Here is a 14,287-nt window from a genome sequence, read left to right as displayed (position 1 = left end):
GAGAGAGAGATAGAGAGAGAGAGAGAGGTCTTCCATCTGCTGCTTCACTCCCCAATTGGCCACAATGGCCAGAGCTGTGTAGCCAGGAGCCAGGAGCTTCTTCCAGGTCTCCCACGTGGGTACAGGAGCCCAACGACTTGGGCCATCTTCTACTGCTTTCCCAGGCCATAGCAGAGAGCTGGATTGGAAGTGGAGCAGCCAGGACTCAAACTGGCACCCATATGGCATGCCAGCACTGCAGGCGGCAGCTTTACCCAGGACACCACAGCGCTGGCCCCGGAATCTTGCTCTTTGTGTCTGCCTATCTCCGCCTCTCAATTAAGTAAATGATTACAAAATTAAAAATTGAAAAATTTAGGTTTAGATACAAAGTTTAGGTTTAGATCCAACAGGACAATCTCTGCCTGGCCACTACAAAATCAATCAACAATTGAGTCTCCAGAGTGGCCTCTTACCTAAGGCCAGGATTTTAATACTTTTACTTTCCAGGACATTGAAATAAGCAACAGCAGCCAAACAGAAGTGGCAGACACTTAAACAGCTAAGAATGCTTAAAGAATAAAATTCCTTGCAAGGTTACTATTCTATAGTTATTTTCTGTATCTAGGCGTAAGACACAACATCAAGCAGACCAACTCTACTCTGCTTCCCTGACTCTTAAATAAAAACAAAACAAAGACAAACTGGCATTTTCAGAATGTCAACAGAACCTAAGACTGTCCTGTTTTGTTTTGTTTTCCAGAAATCTAATCCACTTAAGGACATGGAGAATGAAAATGCTCTATTATGCCCTGTCTAGATCTTGGTTCTTCAAATAGGAATACGCTCTGAGTCTATCTACCCCATCATTAAACATATACCAGTGGCCTATCTGTCCATGTACAGACATAAGCTGCAGCAGTAGACCTGCATTTTATTGTGTTTTCAAAAAACAACTGTTTTTTAATAGCCTTTATATATTGTCCTGAGTTATTAAAAGACTTAATGTTCTAAGATTCACCAACTTGATACACTGGCTTATGTGCTAAACATGAAAGAATGGACTTAGTTTTTCCCAAGCATATTTATAGGCTAAATTTCTTTTGATGAGAAAAGAATTGGCTCTCAAGGCTGGCATTGTGTGGCAACAGGTTAAGCTGCCGCCTACAATGCCAGCATCCCATGTAAGGGTGCCAGTTCAAGTCCCACTTCCAATCCAGTTTCTGGCTAATGTGCCTAGGAAATCATCGCAAAATGGCCCAGGCACTTGAGTTCCTGCCATCCATGTGGGAGACCTGGATGGAGTTCTTGGCTCCTGGCACAGCCTTGGCTGTTGTGACCATTTGGGGAGTGAACCAGTGGATGGAAGATCTTTCTATCTACGTTTCCAATAAATAAATCTAAAAAATAAAACTAAGAAAGAATTGGCTCTAACAACTTTATTGAGTATGTTACAGGATCAAATATATTTCTTGTATCAAAACCACCATAATCCACACCTCGTAAATTTTACTATTGGCTTACAAAGAAATAGTTGATGGGCTCGCTTATCCGGCGATAGAGCTGTCTCACCCAGAGTATTTTCCCTGATATTGGGGGCATGTTGCGAGCAAGAGGGGGATCGTCTTTTTGAGAGTGATAAAGCTAAAATGAAAAATACAGCATTAAGGTCTGAATTCAATGGAGAAGGCAAAAAAGATATTCAGTTTTATCTGTATTGTTGTCTTACCATTATTCACAGGTTGCATACACAGGGGGTAGTCAATAAAATGTAAATGCAATTCAGAGATAACGTGAGGCTCAGAAATGATGATTTTTACAATATATAACACTTAGTTCTCTTTTCACCTTTATTTCCTATTATGTGTTTTTTTTTCCTGTCCTTTTCCCAAGTTTTAAGGAAGCAGTTAAGAGGGAACACAAAGCTACATTATATCTCTCACAATATTCTCCAGAGCCCCTATTTCTGTATGCAAAATTATTAATTCAAACAGGCTTTGCTATGCACACACCTGAATACTGTAGCAAAAATAGTTCTTAAAAGCAAAGAGGTGTCAACTGGCTATCCAGTGACACACCTGTCTGCACCTTCCCATGTATACAAGGAGCATCCAAAATGTTTATCAGGAAAAGGATCATTCCGAAAAACTTGGTACCAAAGAATGATGGCACATACTTTCAGATTTGTTTCCTTTTGTACTAACATCCTGTCCTGTGAATAAAGATGATACTTGCCTTCTTAGTAGCTTCAAGTTCAGCCACGTAACATTGAAGAATTCGCTCAATTGTGTGGTTGATTTCTAACTGAAGACAAGGAATGTTCAGCTTCTGAAACCTGCAAGTAATTGAAGCTAATTAAAAAGCAAATCAGAAATATACTTAAAATGCTCCAGAGTTCTAAATATCTATGCACTCATTTGACAAATATTCAAACCAGGTTTCATCCATTGTCCCAGGATACACAGTGAGTGATGAATAGGACAGGTGTGGTCTCAGCCCTCCTGGAGTTTACAGTTATCTTATGAAAAACACAGCTATCAGCCAAGAGTTACAAGTCATTACTTACATGGTGAGGTGCTGGGAATGCCTGTAACAGAGGAACCCAGCCAACTCTGGGAAGTCAAGACAGACTTTCCCGAAAGAATGATGTTTAAATGGAGATTAAAGAAATGAGTAGGGAGTTGGCTTAGCAAAGATGGAGGAGAATACACTGGAGGTGCCTCTGCCAACGTCGATGCTCACATAATTCCAAATAACCATAATCAAAATGACTGTTAGACAATGTCACTTCTACTTAGTGACTAAGGGACACACAGGAAGAACAAAAACCATTACGTTCTGATAACTGAACTGACATCAGTGTATTACAGGTAAAAAGAGAGACAAAAGGAAACAGAGAAGTCGCCAATGGTACCAACTATGCAGCGCTCTCACTCATCAACATCATTTACGTCTGCACTGACTCTTAAGATGGTCTCTCAGGGTATGAACCATTATCACAGAGATATGGATGTGGTGCAAAACCAGACCCACACCCAGACCCACTGGACATCATGTAAGAATTCCTAAAGGGTCCTTGATGTGAGACTTAGGCCCTCCCTGAACCGGAAGCCTCTAGTCCAATTCACCCTCTGTTTGAGAACACCCTGCCCCAAGGGGCATGCTGCCATCAGGAATAGAGGGAAAGAAAAATGGAAGGCGAGATGTTAAGAGCTCTTGCCACAAATAAAAGAGGGAGTAAGTACGTGAGATAACTAATATTTTAATTGGCTTGTTTATGGAAATCATTTCACTATGTTCATCAAAACATCATGTACCCTTTAAATATATGCAATAAAATTTTTAAAAAGAAGACACAGGAGTCCTCAGGAGGGAAAATGGAAATCGCTAGGATCTACTATTCTTACAAAATCTCATTTCTGGAAATTCTTTCAGTATGTAGAATTAAACATTATTTGTTTCCTTTCCAATAAACACATATGAAACTAATCTAAGGATATGACATAGCTGAAGGGGAAAATCATGTGAAATAATTTCATTTTCTTACTGAAAGACTTCCAGTTACAAAGAAAAAAAAATCATACTTATTTCAAATGTTTACCAATCTATTTAGGAGAGTTTAATGTTATGGGAGAAACTTCCAAGAACATCTTATTTGAAACTGTATTTTCAGATACAAGGCTACCTCACCTAGAAACAAGCAGACTTAGGGTACTATAAATACCTTTGAAGCAACTGGAGAGCCTGCTGAGAAGATAATATTTTTCCAAAAGTACTGTTCATAAATGCCTGTATTTGTACCTAAATAAAATATTAACATTTAAACAATTTGAGTACTAAGGAGATTTGTTTTTTAACAATAATTAGTTCTACACAATCAAAACAAACTCAAACACATCTACCACATAAGCATCTAGAATCGCACTGTCTGGTATGGTGGTCCCTGGTCAGATGGGCCATTCCTTGGAAGTGAGATGTTTGTAAGTATAAAATACAAACTAGATTTCAAAGACTTAGTACAAAAAAATGTAAAATATTTCATTAATGATTTTTATGCTAGTAACATTTTGAATAGATAGGGATAAAGTATATTATTAAAATCAATTCCATCTGCTTTTACTTTTATTCGTGTGGTTACTAGAAAAATTACAATATCCTATTAGGCTTACATTTGCAGTTTAATATTTATTTGACATCACTGCAGCTCTGAAAAATCTGAGGAGGAGTAAGAAGCAGAAGATGTTCTTCCAAGACTCCAAACATAGCAGTGAACTCTAAACTTGTGGTACCCAAAAGATGGGAAGGCATCACTTTTGCAAATTACTTTACATGAACACCCATGAATCAATCATTGGAAAGGAAGGAAATTAAAACTGACACCTCAAGCAAATTATGTAACCATCAAATGGTTAGTATGGGCCATAAATTCACTGAAGGCTAAAATTTGTATCTAAGACCACAACAAAGTCTTTATGCCATATAATGTTTATTTTAATGCTTTCTTACTCTTTTTACAATTTAAATTGTTTATTTTTTTAATTTATTTATTTTTTTGAAAAAGAGAGAAATTTCCCAACTGTTGGTTCATTCTCCAAATGACTATAACAGCCAGGGCTGGACTAGGCTGAAACCAAGAACCATGAACTCCATCTGGGTGTTCCATGTGGGTGGCAGGGACCCAAGCACTTGAGCCATCATCCACTGTCTCTTAGGGTGCACCTTAGCAAGAAGATGGAATCAGAAGTAGAGACAGGACTCCAACCTAGTCATTCCAATACAGGATACAGGCATCCCTAGTGGCATCTTAACCACTAGACCAAATGCCTGCCTCAATTTTTATGAAATAAATCATAAAAATAATGTTGGAGATAACAAGGTTTTTTTTTAATGCTCATTTCCATCAATATTTAACTCCCAAAGCATTTTGGAAGCAAACTGCACCCTACCCAACTAGCCAAACGCTAAAAGGAATAACTAAAATGTATCTTAATATCAAAGAGGTTAACTTTCAAAAAGATGAAGGGAAATCTACACCAAAAACAAATACTGATACTGTTAGAGTATAGGATTTTGGAACTTCCTTATTTATATTTCCCAGATTATATAAAGTATAGTTTTGAAAGTATTTTGAAGTAAGTGAAGGAAAATGTGATTTTTTTCTCACTTTCATAGCAAGAATTTCAGACTCAAAAGGTGTAAAGTATGTGCTTGTCCCTTCCTTGATTTCCAGAACATTTTGTAGCAAAAAGGAGACCATTCCCTGAAGCTAAGCTGGGGTTAATAACAGTTTTCAATAAGAGAGTAACTGAGATCATACAAGCCCACAAGGTGAGAGAGAAAGACGCCACAGCCTCATCTGACACACTGCCTGGCTACCCTTCATACCTCTGGGGTCCCTAAACCTGTAACACACAGGACATGAGGGCCTCTTAGGGGCTATACATTGGGCCAAACAGAGAGTGATCCATCTTTCCAATCTGTTCACACTTAGGACAAAGAATAATGGTTACAAATTCTCTCTTAGACTGGAAAAATGACATTGGCTCTTTGCACAACAAAAATCGAAAACAAATTTTAATGTAAATTAAAAATGAACCCTAGCTACAATAGCCCTTTGGGCATTGGTTATTCAATACCATCTTTTGTTGGATATGCTCATTTTTCATTTTAAAAATGATGGAACATATTTTGTGCACTAGTTTAAAAGTTGTTCACACTGCAAACATTGTTTATCGATTTGCAAGAATAATTAAAAATAAACAATAAGTATGTGAACATTTACTATATGTGAATATTTACAATGGTATTAGACATTACTTTTCATCTTTTTTTTTTTAAAGATTTATTGATTTATTTGGAAGGCAGAGTTACAGAGAGAAAGAAGAAAAGAAAGAGAGATCTTCCATTTGCTGCTTCATTCCCCAGATGGCTTAAACTGTTGGGGCTGGGCCAGGCTAAAGCCAGGAGCCAAGAACTTCTCCTAGGTTTCCCACATGGGTGCAGGGGTCCAAGCCCTTAGGCCATCTTCCACTGCTTTCCCAGCTACATTAGCAAGGAGCTGGATCTGAAGTATGGAGCAGCCAGGACATGAGCTGGCACCCATATGGCATGCTGGCCCCTACTTTTCAGCTTTAAAGTAACAGTCCATAGGATTACTTACCTCTAAACCATTGATTTTTGTCATGAATTCTATGAAATCTTTGTCAAATTCCGTCCTTCTTGGATCCAGAATGTCATATTGTTTTTTCTTAACCCCTTGATAAATATTTTTGAATTTTATTGCCAAAATATCTATTCCTTCTATTGTAGAATTACTCAAGGCTGAATATGTTTGCACAACAGTTATCATCTCTGTAATCTTAAAAAGAGAAGTATGGCTTTATTTTTTAAAATGAGATATTATGCCCTTTTCCTAGAACAAGCTGTTAATGAATCATTGATTAAGACAACAAACCAATAACCAGAAAACAATTTCAATAACCTGGAATCATTTAGCTAAAACCAACCGGAAGAGATAAAACAGAAGATAAATCGCTGTCACCAACCATCACTTCTCTTAGCTTATTTGAGACAGATGATATTCTATCAACTCTAGAGAGAGTTCACAACTTTCATTTTATTCTAGAATTTCATCACTTTGTCTTTGGGGCCAGGAGTTGTTATGGGAACATGGCTAAATGGCTTCATCATTTTATTCTTGAGTATCTTCTGAAGATCATTTCACTGGATCACTGGGTTCAAAAGCTCTACCATTGTTGTTGGTCCTCACCACAGTTCTGATATGTATAACCTTAGCATAAATCCACCTGTGTTCTCTTTGGCACCTTCATTCAGGTAAAGGACTGGCCCCAAAAGCCTATAGAATGACAGCAATCTCTTCTGGTTCCTGAAGAGCCCTGGGAAAGCCTCCTAATGGGCTGCCTCCACCTCAGTGCACCACCACCACCTACCTCACAGGAAACAAATCTCTTATGTGTCCACATGCCATTCAGTCCCTTAACCTTCAGGGATTCCTCGTTCTGATTCCTGCTTTAGACAACAATGCTCAAAGCTCTCCAGGGCTCACCCATTTGTCCAATGGTCAGAAAGGGAATAAACCTGTTTTCAGGGATTCCTTCACCTACTACACACCAAGAAGACAACACGACTGGTCTTCCTACACGGCCAGCAGAGCTTACATAAAGTCCCTGCCCATGTCAACCCAGAGGATCATTTTCAGAGTAAATGTGGTTTTTAACTCCAGTATTTCCATATACCGTTGTGTCCTAGGAGCCAGCTCAAGCACACTGTGTGTGTACTATGTAAATACAGAAAGTATCTGAGTCTCCACCTAACATATTTACTCCACTCAACTGCTTTTAAAAGTAAAAACAAAGGGAAGAACTCCAAAGGACCAGCAATTTGCTAAGCAGTTTGCTAAGACTCTGTTCTTGACCCTTTATCTCACTCCCTTGCTCCAACAGTCTGAGGCTGGGATGATATTGCTGTCACCGACACACCCTCTAGCCCTGGGTTGAATGAGGGGTCATCTAAGAGCAGAGACAGTGGTTGGTCTCACTAATTCCCCTTCACACACAGCCAGTGCGCCCTCCAGCCCCACACAACACAGCAGCAACATAACATCAGATGTGGTGACCAAAGACCACACTCCTGCTGGCTTACCCTCGATTTGGCTTTTTCACCACCTTTTTCTCTACTAGTTTTTGACCCCTTAGTACTAACAACCAATTTATAATCCCTTCTCCAGGTCACAGCCTAGCTTCCCCTTTTAGCTTTCAACTTGCTTGGATTCCCCCCTCTCTGTGTCATCATGAGGATAGCCCTACCTACCTCACCTCCCAGCTCCAGGGCCTTAATTCTCCCTCCAGCCATTTAGGTCCCCCACCCCACCTCTTTTCTCTCCCAAAAGTTCAGGGTGACAAGAGAATAAAACTAAAGACGGGGCTCTGGGAAACTTCAGTATGCACCAAAATTTACATTTACAAGAAGAACAAGCTGCTGAGACTACTGTACAACCTTAATTCGTCCTCTTTAATACAAACTAACAATGTACCACCAAGTCTCCACCTCCCAAAAAACAAGTGTCTAATGCTGATACCCTAGAAATGTCTTCATTTTTAGTGGGAATGAACATGTTTCAAATTTAAACCCTGGTAATGGTTGTATAACCCTATGGAAACACTAAAAAATGAATCATACACTTTACTTATTCGTGCATTTATTTAGTGAGGCAGAGAGACAGAGAGAGAAATCTCCTATTCATTGGTTCACTATAAAAGCCTGTAATGGTGAGACGGGGCCACACCGAAGCCGGGAGCTAAGAACTCAATCCAGGTCTCCTATGTGGGTGGCAGGGACCCAACTGCTTGAGCCACCACCTGCTGCCTCCCAGGTGTGCATGAGCAGGAAGCTGGAACCAGGAGTGGAGCTGGGACTCAAACGCATACATTCCTCCTATACGAGATGAAGGTTCTCCAACCAGCATCTTAACCACTAGGACAAATGCCTGCCCTGGAACTGAACAGCTTCAGTAGGTAAATTGTATGACATCAAACAAGCTGTTAAATAAACAAACAAAACCAGCCCCCTAGAAGTATATGTAAAGGGCTCCACACAGTAATTCGTTTTTCTTCATCACCCATACTTAACTGTCATCGCTGGATCAGGAGGCTGCAAGTTAAAAATGAGTTCCAGACATATCTAGGAAATGCCCTTCAACATAGCAATACCCTCACCACTTTCCAACCAATCATGAATAGGATCCTAAATACGTCCAGGACTTATGGATTTGAAAAAATGGGTCAGGAAGATGGGGGAGGGGTTGAGAATGACTAAATGATATATCCATAGAGTTCCCAAAGGCTGACTCCAAGAAGCTACTGGGTATGAGCTGCACTACAGCCCCTGAAACAATATAAACCACCCCCCCCTGTCCAGTCCTAATAAATCGCCCAGAGGTGCAGAAGTTTCTAACCCATGCCTGCTGGGCAAAGGTGCAACCTGTACAATGTTTATGTATAAACCATACATACTGGCCCAGAAAGAAAAGGGCCTATCCCTCCGGATATTCCACAATGACAGGGTCCTGCCAGGTACTGAAGGTATTTCATCTCACACTTTATCTCAGCCTAATATAATAGCTAAGATTGCAAAGGCTTTTAAGTTCCCGCTCCACAGGTGGAAGTAGAATTGAGGCCTTTGCAAAAGATAAAAGTCTGCAAGAGCTTCTGAATGACTGGCAGTGGGAGTAATCAGGGATGTGAAAGTAAGCTGTAATGAAACGCAGTGATCTGTGAGTAATTTAATCAGACGAGTCACATCAACAGTGGGACAAGAGACCTGGAACGATGCTCGATGCACTACATCAAGTATGAAATAACCAAAAAGGCCTGATTTGGGGCAGGGGGCTCTGACTGCCCAATGCTTACCTTCTCCAGTCTTTTACAGAAAGCTTCGAATTTCCCAAATATGTACATTTCTGAAACCTCGAAAGATTTTTCTCCTGAGGATTCTAAAATCTGTTTCCTTGTTTTGTGAAAAGATGATTGATATTCCTTGAACAGGAAAATGCAATCCTATGAGAAAATTAAAAGAAGAGAGAGGAAGGGCAATGAGATGTTTGTTCAGGAGTCAAGAATTCAAAAATTCTAACTTCAGAACTGAACACCAGCCTCGAAGAAGGTGCTTTGTTGCTGTAAAGAATAAAAATTCAAATTTTCTTGCTACATATTAGAGATATGTCAAAATCAATATAGTTTTTCTTTTCTTTTTTTAAAGATTTATTTATTTATTTGAAATAGTTACAGAGAGGCAGAGACACACAGAGAGAAAGAGAGTTCTTCCATCTGCAGGTTCACTCCCCAGTTGGCTGCAATGGCCGGAGCTGCGTCCATCCAAAGCCAGGGGCCAGGAGCTTCTTCCAGGTCTCCCACACAGGTGCAGGGGCCCAGGGACTTGGGCCATCTTCCACTGCTTTCCCAGGCCATAGCAGAGAGCTGGATTACAAGTAGAACAGCCGGTACGCGAACCAACAAATATATGGGATGCCAGCACTGCAGGCAGCGGCTTTACCTGCTACGCCACAGTGCCAGCCCCAAGTTTTTCTTCATATACATCACATTTTCACCTTCTTCATCCTCACTAACTTCTTTTACCTCTCATCTTACATCAGAGTATGATCATTTATTATCTGTTTTTACATTTTCATGGCTAATTAGAACTTCAAAGAGGTTCAGACAGTATCTATCGACACACCTCTACTCAGGCGGCATCCATCTTTCAATCAGCATTCGTCTGTACAGGCATGTAAAACATTAAAGACTGCAATTACCCAACCATTAATTCCCCAGAAAGTGAGTGTAAAGGCACTGCTGAGCGCACATGTGCCCACAGCTATAGCACTGCCCAGTGAACTTGTTAGAAACAAAAAGATGCTAAGGTCCCTAGGACTTCGGATGTCTCGCAAACATTTCCTAAAAACCAAACTACATTTTTGATATTAATTTTTTTTTACTTTTCTATTTTTTTTTATTTGAAAGGCAAAGAGACAGAGACACAGAGAGAGATCTACCCACTGATTCACCCTGGGTCAGGCCAAACCTGGGAGCCTGGAACCCATTCTGAGTCTCTCATGTGGTGGTAGACACCCAACTACTTAAGCTACCACCTGCTGCCTCCTAGGGTCTTTATTACCAGGAAGCTGTAACTGGAGGTACAGCCAGGACTGAAACCCAGGCACTCTTACGTAGGACGTGGATGTCTCTAGTGGCATCTTAACCACTGTGCCGAGCAGTCACTCCTAATGTTAAACTTTTTCAAAGCTACCAACAGCCAGTCCAATTCTTAGGATAACATCCTGCTGACACTTCCACCTCCCTCTTCCCCAGATCAAGACACTTGGATAATCCCCATATCAAAGTCAGATTAGCAATCTTAATTCCACCTGCAACTTGAATTGCCTCTTGCCATGTTAACATAATATACTGACAAGTTCTGGAGATAAAAAACAAAGGCGTCCTTAGGGCTGCCATTATTCTACCAAGCATAGCCACTAAACCTGAATTTCTAGGAGGGGACTTAGAAATCTGTACGTCTAACAAGTTCCCCAGGTGATTCCAATAAATATGCAGATTTGAGAAAAATTGGTTTTGTACCTACTTCTAATTATGACACACATTTTCTCCTCTAATTTGGTCTCCAAGGCAACAGAAATGTACACTTCAAGGTCCCTGATTAGTTTTCACTCATTCAGTAATTGTTGATCAGTGTCTACCATGTGTAGTAACTTCCTGAGATGCTACAAATACCAGTAAGATCCTACCCTTGTGGAATTACCATCCAACAGGAATTCCTTTGTATTGCTTCCTCTTTACCAACCAATCTCTCCCCATTGGACAGATGAGATCCTGAATAACAATTATTACGATTTCTTCCAACTCATCTGAAAATCGTTCCTAAAAATTATATAATAAATTTTCCTGAAAAAATTTAGATGCAATAGAAACCACATTGAACTATAATTCAGAAAATCAAGCCAACCATTTCTAATTTAATCAGAAAATGGTTGGAAACCTTGAGGATATTAAAGAATTATGAGACTAAATTGTTGAATATTACATGAAGAATTCTGGTTCCTGTCAATTGGTAAATTGGGGGGGGGTGATTTCAAAATAAACCTTGGAGAAAGTATAAAAGGAAATACAGAATTCAGCAAAAAAATAATAAAAAAGATGTGTTGAAGTAAGAAACTCCTAGAAAAATGATGAGTTATTTTGAATCTTGGGAAGGTTTAAGCAAGAGTGATTAAGAAAACAGTAGTGAAAAGATAAACAGGGGCCAGCACTGTGGTGTAGTGGGTTAAGCCCCTGCCTGCAACACTGGCACCCCATATGGGCCTTGGTTCGAGTCCTCACTGCTCCACTTTCAATCCAGCTCCCTGCTAATGTGCCTGGGAAATCAGCAGAAGATGGCCCAAGGTTCTTGGACTTCTGCATACACATGGGAAACCTGGAAGAAGCTCCTGGCTCCTGGCTTCAGCCATTTGGGTAGTGAACCAATAAATGGAAGATCTCTCTGTCTCCTTTCTTTCTGTAAACTCTGTCTTTCAAGTAAAATAAAAATAAATCTTAAAAATAAAGAAACAATATTAATAAATGTGGGGATATATTATATAATAAGGAAATGATTAGTAAGAGTATTATCAACATTATACCAATAAATTATAAATTTCAGATAAGTTGGAGAAATTTCTGAAATTAATAAACCCACCAAAATCGGTTCAAGAAATAGGCAGAGGCTGGTGCTGTGGCATAGCAAGTAAAGCCGCCACCTGCAGTGCCGGCAATCCCATATGGGCACTGGTTCTAGTCCCGGCTGCTCCACTTACGATCCAGCTCTCTGCTATGGCCTGGGAAAGCAGTAGAAGATGGCCCAAGTCCTTGGGTCCCTGCACCCACGTGGGAGACCAGGAAGAAGTTCCTGGCTCCTGGTTTCAGATCAGCACAGCTCCAGCTGTTTTGGCCATCTAGGGAGTGAACCAGCGGACAGAAGACCTCTCTCTCTCTCTCTCTCTCTCTCCATCTCTCTCTCTCCTTCTCTCTCTCTCTCTCCTTCTCTCTCTCTCTCTCTCTCCTTCTCTCTCTCTCTGCCTCTCCTTCTCTCTGTGTGTAACTCTGCCTTTCAAATAAATAAATAAATCTAAAAAAAGAAATAGTCAAATAATGAGTTTTTAAATGAGTAGTAATATATTTGTAAATAATATATGATAAACGATTAATATTCAGAATATATAAGGATTTCCTATACTCAACAGCAACAAAAAAATTCCAATTCAAAAATGAGTAGAGAACTTCAGTAGACATTACTCCAATGATACACAAATAGCCAACAAGCACAAGATGTTCAACCATCACTAGCCACTAGGGTAATACAAATCAAAACCACAATGAGGTACCAGTTCATACATATTAGGGTGGATAATATTTTTTAATGTTAATGATAATGTACAGTGGTGCAATCACCGCGGGAAACATTTTGGCAAGGGCCGGCATGTGAGATAGCAGGTAAAACTATTGCCTGCAGCACCACCATCTCATATGGGAGCTGGTTCAAGTCCTAGCTGCTCCACTTCTAATCTGGCTTCCTGCTAATGTGCCTGGGAAAGCAGAAGAGGGTAGCCCAAGTCCTTGAGCCCCTGCCATCCATGTGGAAGACCTGGAAGAAGCTCCTGGCTCCCAGCTTCAACCTGGCCCAGCCTTGGCCATGGTGGCCACTTGGGGAGTGAACCAGAAGATGGAAGACATCTCTCTGTCTCTCCCCCTCTCTCTGTTAATTCTGTCTTTCAAAATAAATAAAATAAATCTTAAAAACAAAAAACACTTTAGTAGTTCCTCAAGTTAAACATACAATTGCCACATTGTCCAGCAGTTCCACTTCTAGATACACACCCAAAAAAAAACTAAAGCAAGGACTCACACAGTCTATAGTAGCATTTTTCACAATAAGCAAAAGACAGTAACAATTCAAATGTCCACCAAGAGGTTAATGGTTTTTTTATTAAATGCTATCTATACGTAGAATAGAATGAAATATTACTCAGCTATAAAAAATAATTGAAATTGTCATACATGCCCAACATGCATGAACTTGGAGAACATTATGCTAAATGGAGTAAACAGACATAAAAGGGCAAATACTATATGATTCCGCCTACACAAGGTTCCCAGAATAGGAAAATTCATACTGACAGAAAACAGAATGCAGGTTACCAAGGACAGAGAGGGAAGAGTTTGGAGAATTATTACTTAATGGGAGCAGAGTTCTGGTTTCAGATGACAAAAAGTTCTGGGAATAGATAATGGTGATGGCTGCAAAGCACTATACATACACTTAATGCCACTGCACACTTCAAAATGGTTAACATGGGGGCGAGCACTTACCCTAGCAGTTAAGAAGCCCCATCTCACATCAGGGCACCTGGGCTCAATACTCAGCTCCAGCTCCTGACTCTAGCTTCTTGCTAATGTCGAAGCCAGCAGTGATGGCCCAAGCAACTGAGTTCCTCCCCCCACGGGAAGTCTGGATTAAGTTTCTAGCTCCCAACATCTGCCCCAGGCAGCTGCAGTAGGTATTTGAGAAGTTATCCAGTGTATGTGGATGCTATATGTCTGCCTCTCTCTTCCTCTCTCTGGCTCTCAAATAATATTTTTTTTAATGAGAGGCAAGCATTTGGTATGGCAGTTAACATCCTGGTTGAGATACCCACATGCCTTATCAGAGTGCCCAGGATTGAGTCCAAGCCCCAGTCCCA

The 14,287-nt window shown here is 40.2% G+C and overlaps 1 protein-coding gene across 2 annotated transcripts in view; it reads right to left on the bottom strand.

Annotated features, from left to right (window-relative positions):
* The window catches only part of DNAH8 (dynein axonemal heavy chain 8), a 310,883-nt gene that overhangs the window by 255,485 nt on the left and 41,111 nt on the right, over positions 1-14,287 (bottom strand). For both annotated transcript variants that reach the window (XM_062187476.1, XM_062187477.1), the window contains exons 8-12: positions 9,408-9,554; positions 6,140-6,337; positions 3,704-3,780; positions 2,215-2,314; positions 1,504-1,623 (exon numbers count right to left, since the gene is read on the bottom strand). In XM_062187476.1, coding sequence (XP_062043460.1) covers positions 1,504-1,623; positions 2,215-2,314; positions 3,704-3,780; positions 6,140-6,337; positions 9,408-9,554 — 642 coding nt within the window. The remainder of the gene's footprint in view (positions 1-1,503; positions 1,624-2,214; positions 2,315-3,703; positions 3,781-6,139; positions 6,338-9,407; positions 9,555-14,287) is intronic.

The sequence above is a fragment of the Lepus europaeus genome, chromosome 3 (assembly GCF_033115175.1).
Source record: "Lepus europaeus isolate LE1 chromosome 3, mLepTim1.pri, whole genome shotgun sequence".
Lineage (NCBI taxonomy): Eukaryota > Metazoa > Chordata > Mammalia > Lagomorpha > Leporidae > Lepus > Lepus europaeus.
The sequence above is the reverse complement of the archived record's forward strand: the minus strand, read 5'-3'. Positions and strand labels throughout refer to the sequence as shown.